A 19766-nucleotide genomic window follows, 5' to 3' on the forward strand; every position below is an offset into this window, starting at 1 on the left:
TCACGATGAAGAAAGTCGATCAGCAGGGTACGCTAAACATAAAGTAGCCCCTCCATAGTCATAAAAACACTAGACGGACAACCCGAGGAAAACGATGATTTGCTACACAACCGAAATAACTTTTAGGAATTAAATCTAACAAACTAGCACAAGGAAAGTAGTAATAATACACTCTAAAAACAACTCTAAAAACAGGGGAAAATAAAAGCTATCTACGAAATATCTAAGTTCACATCCCCGCATCCGCAACCTCCGCGAACCACTGCCTCAAAGCCAACGCAAGCACTCCCGGCAACTCTCTGATATCGTTCACCACAAGATAGAACCCGAACGGGAAAGTATCTAGATATCTCTCCATCTTCAACTCCTGTGTGCCGTCTGCGCCCATCTCGAACCTGACTTGCTTCATGTGTAGGATACTCTTATCTCTGACAGAGTCCAAGATGACGAACACAATCATGATCTTCTCCTCCTGCGCTCTCCGAACCAGGCGTTTCAGTGTCTCGTGGTCTTCGCAAACACCATCGGAAATGATGATCTCTAGCTGCCATAGATCCGCACTGGAATTGACTTTTGCGGTTTCAAAGATTCCCATAGAGGTATCAAGGAGGGTTCTGACGTTTGTCTTCAACTGGTCAAACTGGAAGCGCTCGAAGACCTTCACACCGGCCTCTGAAGTAAACGGTTGGTCGAATGGATGGATGAGACGGGTCGTTTCTCCAAAAGAAACAATTGATATCTGCCCGACCTCTAGCTGACTAAGTGCTTTTGCAACCAAGGCCACAGTCTCAAATGCAAGTGCCACTGATTCTGATTCTGCCATTGACTTGGAATCATCTACAGCGATCATGACTTGGTACTGGCGTTTGCTTGGCTTTGTCCTACGCATCCAGATTTTGTCCTTCTTGTACTGACTCGCAATGTATGGGATGATACGCTTCATGTTGAGACGCTTTCCAGTTCTGAAGTCGCCACGCATCTTGGTTGCAAGGGTTGGCTCAAGGATGAGACGAAGTTGCTCGCAAAGACCCATAGACAGAGCTTTAGTTGACTGTTCGTACTGTTGCCATAGTTGACGTGCTTCCTCTCTTGAACGGGTTGAGCCGAATTCAGTAAGTGCCGATTCTTGGTTAATGTCAATGACATGAGCAGTTTCAGGCGTTTCTTCAACTTCGTCGAGATCCATAGTCTCTTCAGTTTTCTGCTGGCGTTGGGCACGTTGCTCTCTGGTTTCACCAATCATTGCACCAGCTTGGGTTTCCGGCTCATCGCTTGCTGGTTGTTGGGCTTCAGGAAGGGCTTCATTGTCTTCGCCATCCTTTGCATCTGGATCCTCTGCTGCCTCTGGCTCCATGTCTTCAAATGCGTCTTGGGCTTCTTGAGCACCAGAATCGATCGCCATGGACTCGTCTAAAGAGTGAGCTTGTTCTTCCGTTGTAGCACCAAGAGCCTGTGTATCAGCTTTCGTATCATCGTTGGGCAAATGTTCAAATTCGGGAGCATCAATTTCCTATTTCTGTGTTAGTTCTGAGTGGCATAGATGGATGGATATATATATATCTTACCATATTCTCAACCTGAGGGCGCTCCTCATCTTCTTCTTTAGCGTTGAGGATTTGGCGGCGCTGTTGGTGCCACTTCTCGAGCATGTCACCAACTTTACGGAACGACGACTCCGCTTCAGTCTGTTCATCCTTTTTGTTGGATTTTTCATCAGGACGTTCAGACTCTTGTGCCGAAGCTTGTCCAGTGGTCTCTTCCTGTGCCTGGGCTTCATCTGCTCCTTTACCATTTTCGCCGGACTTTGCATCCTCGCCGCTTTCCCTTTGGGCTGAGGTTTGTTCGTTGGCATCTTGATCATCATTGCCTCCTTCAACGCCTTGTAAGTCGCTAGGAGCAGTGTCTTCGCCCTCTTTTGCGTCTTGTTCGTCGCGGATCGTCAAGAGACTGTCGGGTTCTGGCTCATCAGCTCCTTCCTCCTTGTTTTCTTCCTCTGGCTCCTCATCATTCTTTTCTCCTTCACCATTCTCCTCGCCCTCATTTTCTTGACCCTCCTCCTGGTTCTCAGTTTCTGGCTCTCCCTCTTCTCCTTGTTTCTCGGGATCGTCAAGGTCAGGGAAGCTGTCTTGTTTATCACCCTTGTCATCTTGTTTCACTTCCTCCCCTTCATCGTCAACGTCTGAGAGATCATCCATCTTCATATCATCCTCCTCTTCTTCCCCTCCGCTCTTTTCATCACCGTCTAGCTCCATGTCTTCTGGCAGATCAAGTGTGTCGACCTCTGGCACATGGGCATCTGTCTTTTCGTTATCGTCTTGCTGCCGGACATCATCTTCCTGATCTGCGCCTTCGCCTTCACTTTCTTCACCATCCTCGTCTTCTTTGCTCTCCATTTCCTCCCCTTGTTTCTCCTTTCCGTTCTCTTTCTTTGCTTCCATATCTTCTCCTTGTTTCTGCTGGTCTTTCATGCCATCTCCTTCCTTGTCACGGGCATCATCATCGGCCTCTCCATCCCAGAGCTTTTCGTCAACGGCGTCAGGATCTAAGTCATCTACATCACCGGTTTCTTCGTCCATATCATCATCTTCTTTCTCGTCGCCCGAGCCCTTTTCGTCATCCTCCTTATCTGCAATATCCCCAATTTCTCCCTCCATTTCATCTTCGATGTCAACTGCATCCTTCTCATCCTCAATTTCCTCGTCTCTCTTCTCTTTGTCCTTCTCCTGTGCCAACTCAGAAAGATCCTCATCCGCTTTAATGTCTTTGCTGATATCATCTTGACCTTCACCTTCTCCGAGACCAGTTCCGCCTTCGACATTATCTGTGTTACCGCCTTCAGGATCGCCCTTTTCTTGGGGCATACAGAAGCCCTTCGAGATCAGTGTTGATGCAGAAGTACTCAGGATATAAGTAGTCTTGCAGATAGAGCGATACTGTGAAAGCGCTTCCCGGACTGTCCTGCAAGAGATTTCAGTGTACTCTTGTATGATGGGCTGATAGGCCGCGAAAAGTGCACGAACAGCTTGCGAGTTCGAAAGATCAGACTGCTGTAACCGGGAAGTAAGGGCAATGACATCGTCAATCCTGCGTGTAATGGCGCTTGTGTGCAGGGCTTTCAGGCTGGCTGAGCTTGCGGATTGATGCTGAAGGAGCCATCCAGGTTCTTCGATCGAGGGAGGATACGTTGCTTGAGCCTCTTTGAGCTGCTGGAGGGCAACAAAGATCGAGTCGGAGAGTGTCTTGAGTGACGCATCCAGAGCTTGAAGTGTCGCAGGTTCAGATACTGCGCCATTGGTTTGCGGTTGGAATTCCGAGGCGGTAAGAGAAACCCATGGCAATACTTGAGTTGTGGTATATGCAATCTCTGGGTAGTCGTTTCCTATGGTCTTCATGCTACCCTCAATGAGGCTAAGTGTTGATTGGGCTTCTTCAAGCAAACGTTTCGCAGAATCTTCCCATATTCCACTGTGAATGAGAAGCTGCTTTTGGGCGGAAAATCGATCATTGACCCCGGTGGCAGATTTTTGAGAACTACTAATGAGCTCATTCGCTGTTTCGAATGTCTTGTCGCTGAACTCGGAGTGAATTTTCAGTAGTTCGGCTGCTAAGTCCAATATCTTTGGAACCCATTGGAATCGTCTCTGGAGGTCGGCATAAGATTGAAGATCCTTGTTTCCATACAAGCTAGCACTATCAATTTCCAGGTTCGAGAGTGTATTGTATCTGGCCATTGAGGATTGCGCTAGCTCAAGTTCTTTCAGTGAAGACGAGATTGAAGAACGCTGGTCGAGTGACAGGGAAAGTAAGTTTTCGATGAACCCCACACTTCTTGCGACTTCTGCGCTGGTCAAGTCTGGTGAATGCTCTACAACTGCTTTTCGGATCTTTGGTAAAATCTCCGCGATGCGAAGGAAATAATGATTTTCAGAGTGACCCTGGACGCCAGTTTGGCTGTTTTCAAGAGGGTCGGCTATAGCCAGGATACGCTCAAGGGTTGCTTGCTTGCCTAGTAGGGCAGCACTCAGGTTTGATTTAAGACCCATGTTCTTGAGCTCCTTCAGAGCATCTGCAAAGGCCTTTCGTTTCCTAGTCTTGAGATGCTTGGCAATATCCTTGGTTTCATCGTTCAGGGTTCCTGGAGTCTCTGATTGAAGTTGCTTCATTGTCGAGATGATTGAAGATGAAAAGTCTTCGATAAAGTTGATCGTCTCGGCCCGGTCTTCGGGGATCTTTGCAACGCGTTTCATCATCTGTACTGCTGCTGGGAGATCTTGAAGACGTGCTGGCCTCTCGGTCCATTTTTTGACGGAGTTCTCGTAGATTCCCTTGATCAATTCGAAATCGATAGACATTTCATTAGTAGGCTCTGGCAATGCTCCGTTTGTTGAAGAGTTTTCGGCAGAGCCTTCGGGCATGCCGGCCAAAATAATCGGAGCCATGGGTTGATTGATTGCCTGGCGGTATCCTTTAACAACTCTGAAAAGCTTCTTATGCGAGCGTTTGGCACTATCACGAAGCGCTAGAATGTTTGTATCCTTCCAGCTGGCAAGCAAGACGACATCACTCATAGATTTTTGGTACTTCTTTCGAGACTTTGCCGTAGCTTCTTTGGCCTCGGATGCATATTGTGAGAAGTACGCGATGAGGTTGTGCAGTCCCTTCTGTACCAGATTCATGGCAGGGAACTCATCAGACAAACGAAGAGCATGCTGCTCAAATGCCTTCAGAAGCTGCAATCTATGTGGGAACTGGGCGATCGAAGATGTCTCTACGAAAGCGACTAGGGTTGTGAGGAGTTGCTCAACATGCTCTTTGAGGTTTGGGCCTTCAGAGAGCAATTGAAGAGGGTTCGCGATAGCACTCTCATAAACGTAGAACCACCACGAATTCGCCTCTGCGCGGCACTTTTCGTCTTCGATATCGAACAGGCGTGGCCATGCTGACAGCTCGATGCGGCGCCAGCTGATGATCAGTTGCGTCACAGCATCAAAGTGCTCAGCGGCAGAAAATTCAGAGCTTGCAACGCCCTGCCATTCGTTCAAATGCTCGTGCAGCTTTTCGACCTTCACGAGGGACTGGGCAATCGGGGTGGAGTTGGGGAGGTCTAGTATCTCTTGGCAAACCGCTATGGCATCTTGGATAGTGACATGCTCTGGCCATGCTTCGGCTAGAACTGATAACCGCGCGTGGGCTTTCTCGACAATCACAACCAGCTTCCGTGCCTGTTCTAGGTTCTCCTCGGTGTAGAAGTCGTAGGTTTGGGAGGTCACTCCGTTGATCCATTGTGATGTCTCCTTCAAAGAGAGGATAATAGCTGGTAAGAATGCCTCCGTCTTTCCTGGTGATATGCAGAAAGAGCTCTCTTCCCCAATAGATTTCACCAGAGCTGAAACGCCCCGTTGAATTAATGATGAGAGAGTTGTAGACTCTAAACCTGTGCTGAGATGAATTGCGGAATGGCACAGAGCGATCTGGCAAGCAAGCTCTCGGTGCTGAGAACCAGCGGGCTTTTCCTTTTCCTTCTCTTTCTCCTCTTCATCTTCGTAAGCGGGAAACATCGCCGCAAGCTCCGTCTCGTCAGCATTTTCTTCTTCGCCCATGTATCTGTACAAGCTTGCATTTGCGGCCGCCTCTTCTTGCTCTTTCTGGGTCTTGACTTTCCAGGCTTCGAAAAAACCTTGTAAGATGCTGTGGACTGTCTTGTTGGATGTCTGCTTAGTGTTCTCGTAGCCCTCGATGTTCTGATGGGCTGCAATCTGCCACAGTCGCAGCAGCTTGATATCTTCCCGATCGTCTAGTACCTGTTGATTGAATACCTCTGGAATACTTGGCTCAATAAGGGTTATAGCAAGGCTTGAATCGTCTGCCTCCATGGCAGAAAGCGATAGACCCATCTTCAAGGAATACAGGAAGCCAAGGATAGGATCCACCAGATCCTTATAAAGCGGATATCCGCGACGCAGCCTCTCAATGATTTGCGACAGGTTCTTCTGGAACAATGACTCTTCATCCCTATAATTCGCTCTACGCTCTAAAATGGACGGTAGCAAACGCTCATGAGGGCTTGTGTTTACAACAACCTGCAGAAGGTTAATCATATCCCCCTGGAGCTGCGTCATCTCCGACTCTGCCGGGCGCACAACCAGCGAGTTTGGCGGCTCCTCTCCGAGGTCCGCAAGACGCTTTTCGAGCATTTGGATCTGGGCATTGTCTTGCTGGCCGGTAAACCTTAGCTCGAAGATTTTTTCGGCCGCGGTCTTGTTGTGCAGCTCGGTCTTTCGCTTAAGGTAGCGCTCGCGCTGGACGAGGCGCTTCATCGCGGGGTCGAATACGACATTGGGGACGTAGAGCTTTAAGCATCCGAGGGCGTAGTGGGTCCAAGCTTTGCCGGATAGTTCGAGGGCTTCTGAATATGAAGAGGTTTGGGGGATTGTAGAAAGGCAGTTGAGCACGTGGATGAGATGATCGTCGATTACGGACTTGAATGCGACATCTAAGGTTGCCGTGGCAAAGTCAAGACCTTCGAAGGAATTTGAATCCCCATTGAGTGCAAGCTCTAGCTTCTCAAGCGCAGAAATGAGCACTGTGAAATTATCCTCATTGTATGTTCTGGAATGGAGTTCAAAGATCTAGAGCAATGAATGTTAGCCCCCATAACTATCTTATACATGTTCAAAGAGCACTTACCTTCTTCGTATTTGACAGAAGCAGCATATTCAGCTGCAACAGCTGATCACTAGTCACCTGCTGAGTCAATTGCGTAAACTGCTTTGAAAGTGCCCCGAGTTCGATGTTGAGTTTACTGAGCTGTCCAATAAACGAGTTATTGGCAGCTTGACCTGTGCGTAGCATCTCCAGCGCAAAGCGTCCTTGGAGTAGGCCTTGAGGGCCTGTTGAGGTAAAGTCATATTCGTAGATATCCTCCAGTACTTGCTTATAGGCAGTTCCTAAACCATAGTCAGTCTCTAGATGTATACCCCAAAGATTCAGTCGCCATACGTAGCGTCGTCTCCGGTCCCTGGTATCCCAACAAGCTAGCTGTAGTTCTGCCCGCAAAATGGCCGAGCGTCAAGGTATCATTAAACTACCGCACAGTCAGCTTCAACCCATAATCCAATGCCTCTCTTACGCCTACCGATTTTTCCCCGCCCAGTGCTTTAAACTTGAGCAAATAGTCAAACACCATCCTCAACAGTGACTCCCTCACCGCAACGCCACTCCTCCCCGCCCTCTCCTCCAACCCCACAATCGCGCCCTCCAGCCCCTCCACCAACTCCCCAACTTCAACTTCCGACGTCAACACTGCTGTAAGCGCCTCCATCAACGAGCTCTTCAGCCCCGCCACAGTCTCAAACGAACCTACACACACCCCTGTCAGCAACCCAGCCACCGAGTGACAACCCATGACGCGGCACCAAAAAAAAACTCACCTTGCAACTTTCCAACAATCGCATCAAACCGATCCGCAATCTCGCGCAAGCGGTTATACGCCTCCCACGCCCCCACAGATGCCGGAACCGACGGTCTTAATGCACCCCACAACGCCTCCATCGCGAATCCCGTGGTGAGCCGTAGCGGCGCACGGAACCCGCCGAGCGCGCGCTCGGTGGCGGTGAGTATTGCTGGCGGGAGGGTGGGCGAGGAGGTGTGGATCCATGATTCGAGGAGCGAGAGGTACACGTGGAAGATACTCTCGTTGAGGTTGTGGGTGCTGCTCAGGGCGACCATGTCACGCCATAGGGAGAGGAGCTCTGTTATGCGTGTGAGGGTGTTCTGCGGCTTGTTAGTACTGGAAGAAGAAAGGGGAAAAGGTGGGAGGGAAGGAGGGGGAGGGGGGAGTGTACGGTGTCTGTTTCGATGGTCACTTCCGTCAGCCATGCTTCTAGGGAGCGGCGGACGGTGGTGAGAAAGGCGAATAGCGGGAGTCCCACTACGCCTGATGATGCTGATTGTGCGGAGGAGATGGCGGAGGAGGCTTTGGATTTCGACGCTGACTTCTCGAGGAAGGTCATTTCTTTCATACGTGTTGTTGTGGAGCGCTGGAGGATGTCGGCCTCGGTGCGCTTGATGTGGAGGATCTCGCGGGCGAGGTCGTGGATCGCCGATAAGGTGGTGATGGCGGAGGAGGAGGAGGCATTGTTCTTTCTTATGCCGGTGGAGAGGAGAGATGTGTTACGGATGGGGTTTAATGGCTTTATTGAGTTTTCTATCAGTATACATATATATAAATGAAAAAGAAAACTAGTTCCATTTTTCACTATTCATTTCATTATAAAACCATTGACTTGGAGTTATATCTTTGGGGACAGAGAAAATGAATGCCTCAAATCAAGATCAAGATCAAGACCAAAAAAAGCTAACCAAATCAAACGAAAGCAAGAGCGAAGAAGAGGGAGAAGAAAATACGGCACGGCCACTGACCTGTGCATCACCAAAGCTCTGACCAAGGCTCAACTCCTCCGCCACGGTTCTCAAGAACTCCGCACGCAGCACCGCCAGACGCGGATGCGCACTCAGGTCTTCTACGTTACTGACTACGTCCACGACGGGGCCCACCTTGTCGGCAGCTATGTGTGTCTTCCATCTCTTCAAGATGCTCATCTGGTCGCGGGGCAAATGATCAAAGACTACCCGCAGCAGCTCATCATACACAGCATCAGCAGCATCAGAAGAACCTATGTCAGTAGTAGTAGAAGTAGCAGCCAGTCTGTCAACGTCACTATACACCGCTATACACGCCTCCGTCGTGGTAGCATCTGCCATCCACCGGGCCTCCTCCACTCGCCTTACATCATCCTCCTGCGCGGCCAACGGCATGGGTTCCATAACCCCCGCGTCTATATACACCTCTATCCCACGATTCCTCATGGCCCTGGACAACTCCCCATGGCGGGGATCCATGGTCAGGAACAATCTAAAGTTAGCATGCGGCCGGACGATCTTCGGCTCGCCATTCTTGTCGCTGTGCTCATTGACGACCAGGTAGCCGTTGAGCTCGAGCAGCGAGTTGAGGCGGTCGAGCACGGAGGGGCTGCACAGGTTAGCATTGTCGAGGACGAGCCACTTACCTTGCTCGATTGCGTGGATGAGCATGCCGTCGACCCACTCGAAGCGGGCGGTGGAGGCTTGGTGCGCTTGAGAGATCAGGAGCTCGCACTGGTTGATGAAGTAGGAGATCTCTGAGCTGGGCGGTGGGTCGATGGCCGTGAGGGCGGTGTGCAGGCGGTGGAGTCTCTCAATATTATATGTAGCCTCTGAGGCACTGGCATCAAAGAGCGCCAACTCCGCACTCCCGGGGACGACTCCCCAGCGAAGTGCGTGGATGGTCGACTCACCCAAGAATTTCTGGAGCTCTGAGAACAAGGCCGAAATACTCCTCGAGATGTCAACCTGCTCAAACCCGCCGACAATATCCGTTGTATCAATATCGCTGTTCAGCGCAATTTCGTCCAGTTCGGCGCCAGCCACACTTGCCAGTAGCTTGATGATGCTGCTCTTTCCAGCCCCGAGGGACCCACAAGGATGATGGGTGTTCGCTGCTGGATTGCGGTCATGATGGTCTCGAGAGACCGCAGGTTGCGCTTGAGGAGTGTGGTCTTTTGAGTTGGGACTGGCTGGGCGCGGCTGTTTCTGGGCAGGAGGGCATGGCCGACCTGGAAGTGGTCTTTGGAGAGCTGGTGGTAGAGATGGCGCTTTGCTGGTGCGAAACCAAAGACTTGAGAGAATAGCTCGTCGACTCGGGCTCTGTCCTCGACGGTCCGGAACCGCTGCTTGATGACAATATCCACAAACTCTGAAGGATCCTGAAAAGCGAGAAGCCCCTCTGTTGTAGATAGAAGCCCAAGCCAGCGTAGTGTATCTCTCAAATTAAACTCCCACGGCCCACCAAGGCTCCCAAAGCTGCGTTTCTGCGAGACCTCACGGTCGAGCAGAACCACAAACGTAATAACCTTCACCACATCATCCTGCGGAATACCCGGATACAGTCTCGTCGCAATCAACTGCAAGTCCTCCAGATTCAGCGTATCAACATAGACCACCGTAAACCTATTCACAAACGACGCCGGCAGCCCCTTCCTTCCTCCACCCTGATGATGCGGGTTCTGCGCCGCAAAGACACAAAACTCCGGGTGGCATTTGAAGGTGCGGTCCAGCTCTGAGATGTAGGCCTCTCCACGATGATCTAAGCACGCATTCAACCCCTCCAGAACCGACTGCGATGCCAGGTTCATCTCATCAAGGAGCACCCAATGTCCCCTCTGCATCGCCTGCAGGAACGGTGCGTCTCTCCATGCAAACTCCCCGCTCTGCCCGCCCTCGACGGGAACGTCGGAGCCAAAGAGGTCCATGAGATCCGTCTGCTCAGACAAATTGATACGGGTGAGCGGGTTTCCGCACGCCGCTGCGAGGGCCGAGACTAGACTAGTTTTCCCGACACCGGGACTACCCTCCAGCAGGATTGGTTTCCGCAGCTGCATCGCGCGCACAACCCGCATAGCATTGACACCCGTTGTTGGCGCCTCGAGATTGAACGAGACGTCCGCCACCGAGTCGATCTTGCGTGGGAGCGAAAAGCCGCCGAGACGTAGAGTGGCGTCGTCGAGGGCCATACTGAAAGGCTGGTCATAGATGGACGCCAAATCATGGCTGCAAAGCTCCGACAGCTTCAGGATGCACTTGCGCTTCTCCTTGGCCAGGTCCTCGGCGGCAGTCGACATGAGGACCGTAGACGGGTTCGCGCCCAGCCCGTCAATGAAGACAAGCGCCGCGCCGTGCAACAGCCCGAATGCGGCATTGTGCGGGTCACACATGTTGATGAACCTCGCCCATGCCAAAACATCACGGATCGAGATGGTCGAGGAGGCAAAATGATAGGTCTCTGAGAACCACTGCGCAAACTTGACGATAACCTCAGCGTGCTGCAGCGCAAACGGCGATAGCTTCGCGCGTACAATCTGGAGCACATCGTCATAGTCCGACATGGAGGGGACCCAGATCTCAGTGAATCGATTCCGCAGCGCCGGCGAGAGCTCCTTCTTGCCGTAGTCGCCGCCGGGGTTCATCGTAGCTAGGAACTGGAAGCCGTCGACGGCGGTGACTGCGGAGCCTTCGGGCCCCTTCTCGGCGAGCAGGATTCCGCGCTGGGGTTCCAACACACTGTTAAGTCGCTCGAGAACGGAGTCATCGGCGAGTGAGATTTCATCGAGCAGGAAGAACTGCCCTTCCTTCATGGCCTGGATAAGACTACCGTCGCTCCACTCGAAGAGCGCCTTTACTCGTATCCGGTTGAGCTCAATTCGGGACCTGAGATCCTCTGGAATGCTGTTCAAGCTCTGCTTGTCCAATATCGAATACGCCTCAAGCAACATTTGCAAATCGGCATCTGCGCCATACTGTTCTATCGCCGAGTGATCCCTCACAACCGCCAGAAGATCCTCCACCAACTGCGCCGTGTACGCCGTCCTGTTCCTGATCGGCCTCTGCGCACCAATGATATCCCCCGTCTCCGTATTCTGGTGTGCATTCACAATATTCAACGTCTTCCCAAACGCCTCCGCCAGCAGCTGCACCACTGTCGTCTTCCCGCACCCCGTCTCACCCACCAGCAGCACCGGCTCATTATTCCTTAACGAGTGCGCAACAAGCGAGTACAGCCGCCGCATCGCCTTTGTCCACACCACGTCGCTCTCCAGCTTCATCACCAGCTGGTACTCTGGCGTCGATTCGGGAGAGTAGAGTGTCGCCTCGTCAATCTTGACCCGCATTACCTCCTCAAGAACCTTCTTTACCGCGAGCTTCTCATCCTCTTTGCGGACGCGCTCTGCGAGGAGCATGTACCCATTGTCGGCGAGCTGCTGGTATCCGACGGCTTCGCGGTTTGCCCATCGGAATAGATCACGCAGCGTTGCGAAGCTGTTTTTCTGCTCAAATAATCTAGTTGATTGTCGCAGCACCGATAGTTCCTTTAACGCGATACAGTTAGCAACCGCGACGACAACCACAAATCTAGCCGCGTCACAGAATATCACTCACCTTATAAACCTTTACAATCTTGGCACAATAACTCGGCGCAATGCCGCATCTCTCGCGCAGAATCGTCTCCAGCTCCTCCTCGGGAATATCGTCAAAGTGCAGCTCCAAAAATCGATTTCTAAACGCCCTACTAAGCACTTTACGCCCTCCGTATAGACCCGGCGGGTTCTGTGTCGCAAAGAGCATAAACTCCTTGTGCGGCCTCACGACTTCCTGTGTTTCGGGATCATCAACTCGCGGTTGTCATCGAGAAGCCTGTTGAGGGCTTCGAGAACATCGGTAGGCGCCAAGTTGAGCTCGTCAAGAACAATCCAGTACCCCTTGCGCAGCGCCTCCACCAAGATTCCCTCCTGGAAGCGCAGGGTGCCCGTGTTGTCCGAGACATAGCTCCCCAGGTATTCCTGCAGATCCGTGTGCTCGTGGTTGTTAATCCTGACGGACTTGTGGCCAGTGCGTTTCGCGAGATACTCAATCATACTCGTCTTCCCACTCGACGTCGGACCCTGGATGAGGACCGGAAAGCGGCGAGTAGCCGTGGCACGCACAAGGTTGAGCATGTTCCGCTCGACAAAGGGCGTGATGATATAGTGCGGCTGTTCCTCGACCTCTTGGGTGCCGCGCGCCATCCAGTAGTGCTTAAACTGCACATACTCCTCTCCATTTGCGCCGACAGGCCTCCTCGGGATCTGCGAGACGAGACTCCGAACGTTCCTCTGGTTGCCCAGAATGAACTTCTCAATCACGGGCAGCAGCACAGCTTCGGAAGTGCGGTCAAGAAGCGTGAGGAAGCTCATGCAGAAGCCCTCATACAGACTCCTGCGCAGGCCGTAGACCCCCGCAATCTCAACCACGTAGCTGAGTGTCCTCGTGAGTGTCCTCATGCTGAAATGCGGTCTCTGGTTCGCGCCGTCCACGAGTCTCTGTCCCTCTGAGAGCTTCTTCGCCTCCATGTAGAGCCCCGCAACGTCTGCTACGGCTCTCTCATCCCCAGCAACGAGCGGCCCAAGGTACTCCCTCACAATCGCCAATAGGTTCCCCAAATCTTGGTCCGGCGAGACTACATAGAGCTCCGTGAACCTACTGCGCAGCCCGCTCGGGAGATCGCGTTTCCCAACATCGGTGGCGGGATTCATACAAGCAAATATGCGAAAGTCCGGATGCGCCTTCACTCTCTCTACGTCACCCTTCTCCGAGAGCAAGATGCTCCTGACATCGCCGTCCTTTCCGTCCTTGAGTAGGTCTGCAATGCTCTCCAGCGTGTCTGGTGCAGCCAAATTTATTTCGTCAAGAAGCACCCAGTCGCCGTTTCGGGCGGCCTTGACCAGGCTCCCCTCTACGAAGCTAAATGCGAAACTCTTGCTAATCTGTGAGCTTTGTCTCTCTAGTGTTGCGACATCACTCGCAAATCGCGTCCATTGTGCTTGCAGAGCGGGCTTGTCCATTGAGTCTATCTTCCTCTTCTTCTTTGGCTGGTCCTCTCCGTCCTGGGCCTCCGGCGTCGGCGCGGCAAAAAACTGGTCCGCCATCTTCACGGCCTCTCCCCAGAGGGTGATGACCCTATTCCACTGCTGTTTTCCCCAACACTTCGCCAACACCTCCAAGAAGCGCTTATTCCTCTTCAGCGAGAACGTCTTCTCAAACAGCTCCTCAAACACCTCCTTCAGCGGGACCGCCAGCGTGCGCACATCCACCGGCTTATACCCGCCCAGCAGATCCCCGCTCTCCGTCTGCTGCGACAGATTCATCACCGTGAGCCCATATCCCAACAGATCCGCCATCTGCTGCACCACCGTCGTCTTCCCCGTCCCCGTCTCGCCCACCAGCAACACGGGCTCCCCGCCGCGCACCGCAACCCCAACCTGTTCCAGCAGCCGCAGTGCATGGTTCGTCGTCGCAAACGGCCTTTTCTGCGCCTGCGCGCGCTTACCACGCCTTCGCTTTTTGAGCCTTGCACGTCCGATAGCAAGCGTCTTGTCGCTGGCGCTGTACGCCGGGATGTGTCCGTTCAGAAAGAGGTCCACGCGCTGTGGCGGGATCAGCATTTCGTCTCCAATTTTGCGGACTACGAGGTGGCGGGCGTCAAGCGTCTGCAGGGACCCGGCGAAGCAGTCGACGGCCTCCATGAAGATCTCGTCGTACAGGCCGTCGGGGATGACTTCGCCGTTGGAGCCGGTGGAGGTAAAGAGGGCGTCGATGCGGGTGGCCCATTTTATCAGGTCCCTTGGCGAGATCTGGCGGCCGAGGGATGTCTTGCTGAGGGCGAAGAACGAGGGCTCGCGGTAGAGGTGCTGGATGGTGTTGTAGACGCGCAGGAGTGATGGCGCGACAGCGGTCAGGGCGGGGAAGCGGGCGGTGATGATTGTATGCAGCTCGGCCTCGTCCGGCTGCTTATAGTCCACACGGTTCCAGAGGCGGCTACCGAGGATGTGCAGTGAATCTTGTTTCGTACTGTTAGTAGTGCTAGCGGCGGTCCTCATCGTCGCAATAAGGCGGAACCCGCGCGCAGCAACTATCGTCTCCCCACGACTCGGGATCACGAGCTCGCCGCGCTCCATGAGCGGGAGGAGGACCGAGAGGACCTCTGTCGGCGCTTTGTCAATGTCCTCGACAAGGACCCATCTTCCCTCTTTCACGGCGGTCGTCAAGACGCCCGGACGCCATTCGAACGAGCCGGGGGTGTCGGCGGTGGTGTATGCGCCCACCAGCAGCTTTGCGTCTGTCTGGTCGCCGAGATGGATTGAGATTAGGGTGTTGAGGGTGTTGAGTGTGTGTGCAATCTGGTGGACGAGGAAGGTCTTTCCGGAGCCGGCGGGGCCGGTGATGAGGGTTGGGGAGGAGGAGCGCAGGGAGACGGCCGTGGCGTGGATGTTGTGGCGGGTGGTTGGGGTATCAATTATTTTAGAGGGTGTTGAGGGAGGCCCGCGGAGGCGGGGTGTGAGGATGCCGCAGATGTCGGCGGTCAGTGGTGAGAGTGCGTCTGTGGGGATTATTCTGCGCTCTGAGGTTTGCGAGAGGGTGTGTAGTTTTGCGGTTTGTACATCTTGGGCTAGTTTTTCGAGGCGTTTGTTCTCCATGAGACTGTGATATATCCCGCCAGTTAGTCAATTTATAAGTAAAGATAACTGCAGAAAGGAAACCCCTACACCAAAAACCCGTAATCCATCTCCTTCCCTTCCCAAACACCAATAACCTTCTCCTCCGCTTCATTTCCCACGCCATACTGCGCAAACATCTTCTCCCTCGTCGAGTCCGACGCCTTGAGAAATATACACATGACCCTCACCGCCAAATACCTCACAGCGGGCTCTTTATGCTTCAGCAGCGGCGCCACGCTCTCCATCTTTACCAATCCCACAAAACTCTCCCTCCTAAACACCAGCAGTCTCCACAGCGCCAATAGCACTTCCAGACCATCCCCCAGCGCAATTGACCCCGGGGCCAGAAACTCTTCTGCTACATCCGCCAGATACGGCGCCAGCGGCAACACCCGCGCAAACGCACATGCGATTTCTGCTGCCGTTGTGGTTGTGTCGCGCCATCTGGCGCAGAGGTCGGGGAAGAGCGGCTCGTAGCTGGAAAAGACATGGGCGGTGAGGTCGGGGCGGAGCGCGAGGCGCGAGAGCGTGCTGAGGTAGAGTTGTGTGCTTGTGGTGCGGGAGCTGAGGAGCGCAATTGTGTCGGGGGGAGGAGGCCGGAGGCCGTGGAGAGGAAGTGGGCGTCGGAGACGGTGTAGTCCATGATTTTGGGGGACAAATTAGAGGTCTTTTCTCTTCAATTGGAGGTTTATTTCAGATTTCAGGTGGTTTGTAGTTGCCCTTTTGTGGGCTGCGAATGGGGGTGGGTTCGTGGTGAGAATTGGTGTTTGTGTGAGAGCAGGAAAGAATGAAAGAATAGGAAAAAAAACTTTCGTGGGGCGTGCAGGGTGAGGCTCTGCACAAGTGCCCCTCGGTCGGTCTTGGCACTCCCGGATAAGATATTAATATCACGGGGGAGAGAAATACTTCTATTATGGATATTATTAGCTTTCAGTGCCCGTGGGCGTCTGAACACTGCACTGCAGGGACAGTCAGGGAATATATACCAGAGGATATCAGCCTTTTGGAATCAACTTCTGTCAGCCGTCGTCCACCATATCTGACTGACGTTAAAGAGCAGAGCAGCTACGGCGAGATATGAAGTAGTTAAGTGACTCTGTTATAGTCACGGATTGGACAAGTGTCGACATGGCAGGTTCGGACAGCTTGCCTTTACGGGTTCGACGTCGTTTGACAAGCCAAATATCCTACATTGACCAACAACGTTGCCCGAGTGATAATCCATGATCAAGTCATGTCATGACTCCCGGGCAAGCTGTGCTATAGTTTCTTATATCCGAAGCTCTTTTTTGCAAGAACCTTTTATTCTTTGACGATCTTGCAAGCTCTCTGGTCTTCCACTAGGAACGAAGTAAAGCAATTAAAGCACATCATCACTACTAGTAATATTTACAAGTACAACCTAACTATTTTTGATATCACTTGCGCTCACGAGTACAGCTACAGGCTTCAACTCAATGGGGACAAAATTTACAACGAACAAGCCAATTCCCAGGAAAGAAAAAAACAAGTAAAAAAAACAAGTAAAAACGTGAATCGAAATGAGCCATCCTTATTTCCCATGCACCCTTTTTAAAAAAATCCTCTCCAAGTCCCCCCCAAATTCCCCACAACTTAATACCTCACCCCCATAGCCTTTATTACACCCTCCACCACCGTCTCATCCGGCAAAGCCAGTTCATGCATCTGCTCACCGCCCTTCCACGCCTGCAGCATATCATTCGACTCCTTCGGCTTAACCGCCTGCGAGGACGTTCCCAGCGTAATATGATTGATCGGATTCGAAGTCTCAATCGACTGATCCGGAATGCTGACCGTAATCGCCATCGTCCTCCCGTTCCAGACAATCTTATCGAGCGTAACCTTCGCAACACCCATATTACCGCGCTCCGGGCACTCTGCGAGCTTCTTCTCATACGCATCCCACACTTGCGGGTCTCTGCTGGCGTTTGCGCGGTGGACCAAGGTGACGTGAAATGTCGGCTGGATACGGCCCTTGCTGCAGAGGGACTTGTAGAACGAGTCGTCGCCGCCGGCGTCCGAGTATATTGCAAAGGCGTTTCCAACGATCGTGTTGATCTGGGCGGCGGGGACGTTGATGCAATAGTAATCGATCGGTTTTGCTTTCTTCTTTGGAGGGGCCTGCTGGTTTTTCTGAGTCTGCCACTGGTTCTGCCTCGGGTTCTTCTGGGCCTGCTGCTGCTGCTGTTGTTTGGGGCGATCAACAGAGTACTCCTTCATCGCAGACTGGATAGCCGCGTCGTATTCTTCGGAGGTGGGGAGCTTGTCAATGATTTTTGGGTACGTCTCTTTCAGGAACTTGACAACAATCTCCAGATTAGTCCTCGACTCAACTTCGGGGTCGAGGTCAATGTAAGAATCAAACTGGTCATCTGGGGGAGATTGGGTATCGAGGGGTTCGAATCGGTCGAGGAAGCCCTGCATGATACCATCCAGCTCTCGCCTAGGAAGCTTTTTTGCATCAATGGTCTGGTGGTTATCCCCGCGGTTAAGAACACGGTCTGCTGTAGTAGCCTTAATGCGCCTCTTGAGATCCCGAGGATCCATTTCGGGACGGTCATGGACATAGTGTATAGCGACATAGCGTGCAGCAGGAGTGGCGCCAGTAACATCGTTAAAGATCTGGTCCCGCTCTCTTTTCTGGTGGTTGTTCCTGTCGGCGATGACAACCGACTTCTTAAGGAACTCCATTGAGATTGCGGACGCAAATCTGGCCCCACGGTTCCCCCTCCCGACGATGTTGTCGTTCTGGATATGGCCCCATCCGAACAGTTTTGAGAGCGCTACAGCTACGGTGGTTTTCCCGCAGCCAATGGTCGCAATGGGGACAAGACAGAGATTTGATGTGATGCTTTCTCGTTCGGCCTTTTTGTCCTCCGCCTCCTGTCTGATAATATCGCTTCCCTTGATGCCTTGGTGAGCAAGGAATGCGTTCCGGAGGCTGATGATACCATGGTTTTCCTCATACTTCTTCTGCGCCTCGGGGTTCTTCTTGAAGTACTCTGCCGCGAAGGAAAGATACTGCTTTGTGACCTTCTCATGGTCCCTGATCCTGGGAGCCTTGCCCCTGATCATCTGCTTTGTACACTCCCGCCATTGACGATACATAAGGTACGGCTCATCGAATTTGTACTTGAAGAACCAGTCCGGGAAGTTCTCATGCTCGGGGCCCACGCGGGCCTTGCAACGGATCACAAAGCCCTCCACGTCCTTTCCATCCCACGACCCTGTCTCCGCAGCCTCCTCCAAAAACTTCTTTAAGCTCCCCACATCCTGCTTTGTGAAAAAGTCAATCATCTTGAACCCCCAGTTGTCCGCAAACGCCTTAACCTCCGCCGCCGGGTATGTTGCAAACTCCGGGAGGTTCAGGTTGATCCCGTGGAGGTACAACCCCGCTCTGTCGCCCTCATAGGCCAGAATATGCTCCTCGAAGCTATCGTCACACAACTCCGCCACCGCCGTAGCATTCGCATCCCTCAGCGCCTTCGCCAGATCCTTCCTCGTCTTACCCACGCTCGCCAGATGTTTATCCACCCACTTCTCGCCAGCCACCGCATGCGAGAGATCCGCATCGTCCCTCGCCCCCGTCGAGTGCTTGCTACAGACCAGCAGATTCCCGTCCGGCAGCCCACTGATGAAGATGATGCATCCGTTCTCCTTGACGGTGACCTCGTAGGGCCCCTTCGTGTTCTCCTCGATCCACTCCCACTTTGTGCGCGTGACCTCGCCGATGTTGAAGAACTTGTCGTAGCCGCGGATGACGATCTCGTCGGTGTTGTTGCTCGGGTGGCAGTAGGTGAAGAGCCCGCGCGCGTACGTGGGCAGGTCCCGCCTCTTGTAGTCCCAGTCCCGGAACTTCCATGAGTCGACCGAGATGCCGTTGGTGCCGGTGATGGGGAATGTGGATTGCTTGCAGGAGTAGCTGCATTTGGCCTGTTTGGAGGCGCTGCGGAGGTTGTTGATTACGTTTGTGACCTCGACAGGGTCCTGTGGGGTGTAGGGAGCGGTTGTGGAAGCCATTGTTTTTGTGGTGGTTTGTGGCTTTTGCTTTGGCTTTGCTCGTGCGTTGGTGGAGTGCGTTGGTGGGGTAGTAGCAGGTGGTGGGGGGAAGAAGAAGATGAGGGCGCAAAAGAGGGGTGAGGTTGTTCCGACACGAGAATGAATTATTCGCTGCTTGGAGAGAATAGACGGGTGCGTGCCTCCTCCCGATACACAAAGCCGGGGTGGTTGAAGGCTCTTATGTAGTACTTGTGCTTTGAAGCTCGATATATATCTGCGAAGTACTGACGGGCGGTGGTAGTGGTGGGGGTTTGGCGGGCTGCGGCGCAGGGCTACAACCCCGTCGCATGAGAGTATGACTCGAGTGAACATTGTCTAATAGATGTACTATGAGTCATATGTCCTCCTTTGTCACTTCTACGAAGGATTATTGATATCTGCCCTTCTTTAGGGGCCCAACCGGCCTCATCGCTTGGTTGAAAGGCTCAGGTCTTGACTGCCCCATGACGTATGTGGGTGGCTAACTACCCTGATTTCGGACCGAAATATTTGCCTGCATACCACGGCACTTGAACATCTACGCATGTATCTACAGTTTATTGATCTAGACCGTACATC

At 52.8% G+C, this 19766-nt stretch overlaps 1 protein-coding gene across 1 annotated transcript; it reads right to left on the minus strand.

Annotated features, from left to right (window-relative positions):
* Positions 1-229: 229 nt before the first annotated feature.
* On the minus strand, positions 230-19169 carry LAJ45_01720 (uncharacterized protein; the record flags this gene model as incomplete). Its single annotated transcript, XM_046111313.1, has 13 exons — positions 230-1510; positions 1566-6629; positions 6688-6947; positions 7000-7084; positions 7136-7359; positions 7431-7773; positions 7845-8192; positions 8422-9490; positions 9571-11963; positions 12034-12246; positions 12309-15111; positions 15177-15692; positions 16750-19169. The coding sequence occupies 13 exons, from the start codon at positions 19167-19169 to the stop codon at positions 230-232; spliced, it is 17019 nt and encodes a 5672-aa protein (XP_045975257.1).
* Between the last annotated feature and the right edge of the window lie 597 nt (positions 19170-19766).

This window comes from Morchella importuna (genome assembly GCF_003444635.1).
Source record: "Morchella importuna strain M04M26 chromosome Unknown Morimp01GS003, whole genome shotgun sequence".
Taxonomy (NCBI): Eukaryota; Fungi; Ascomycota; class Pezizomycetes; order Pezizales; family Morchellaceae; genus Morchella; species Morchella importuna.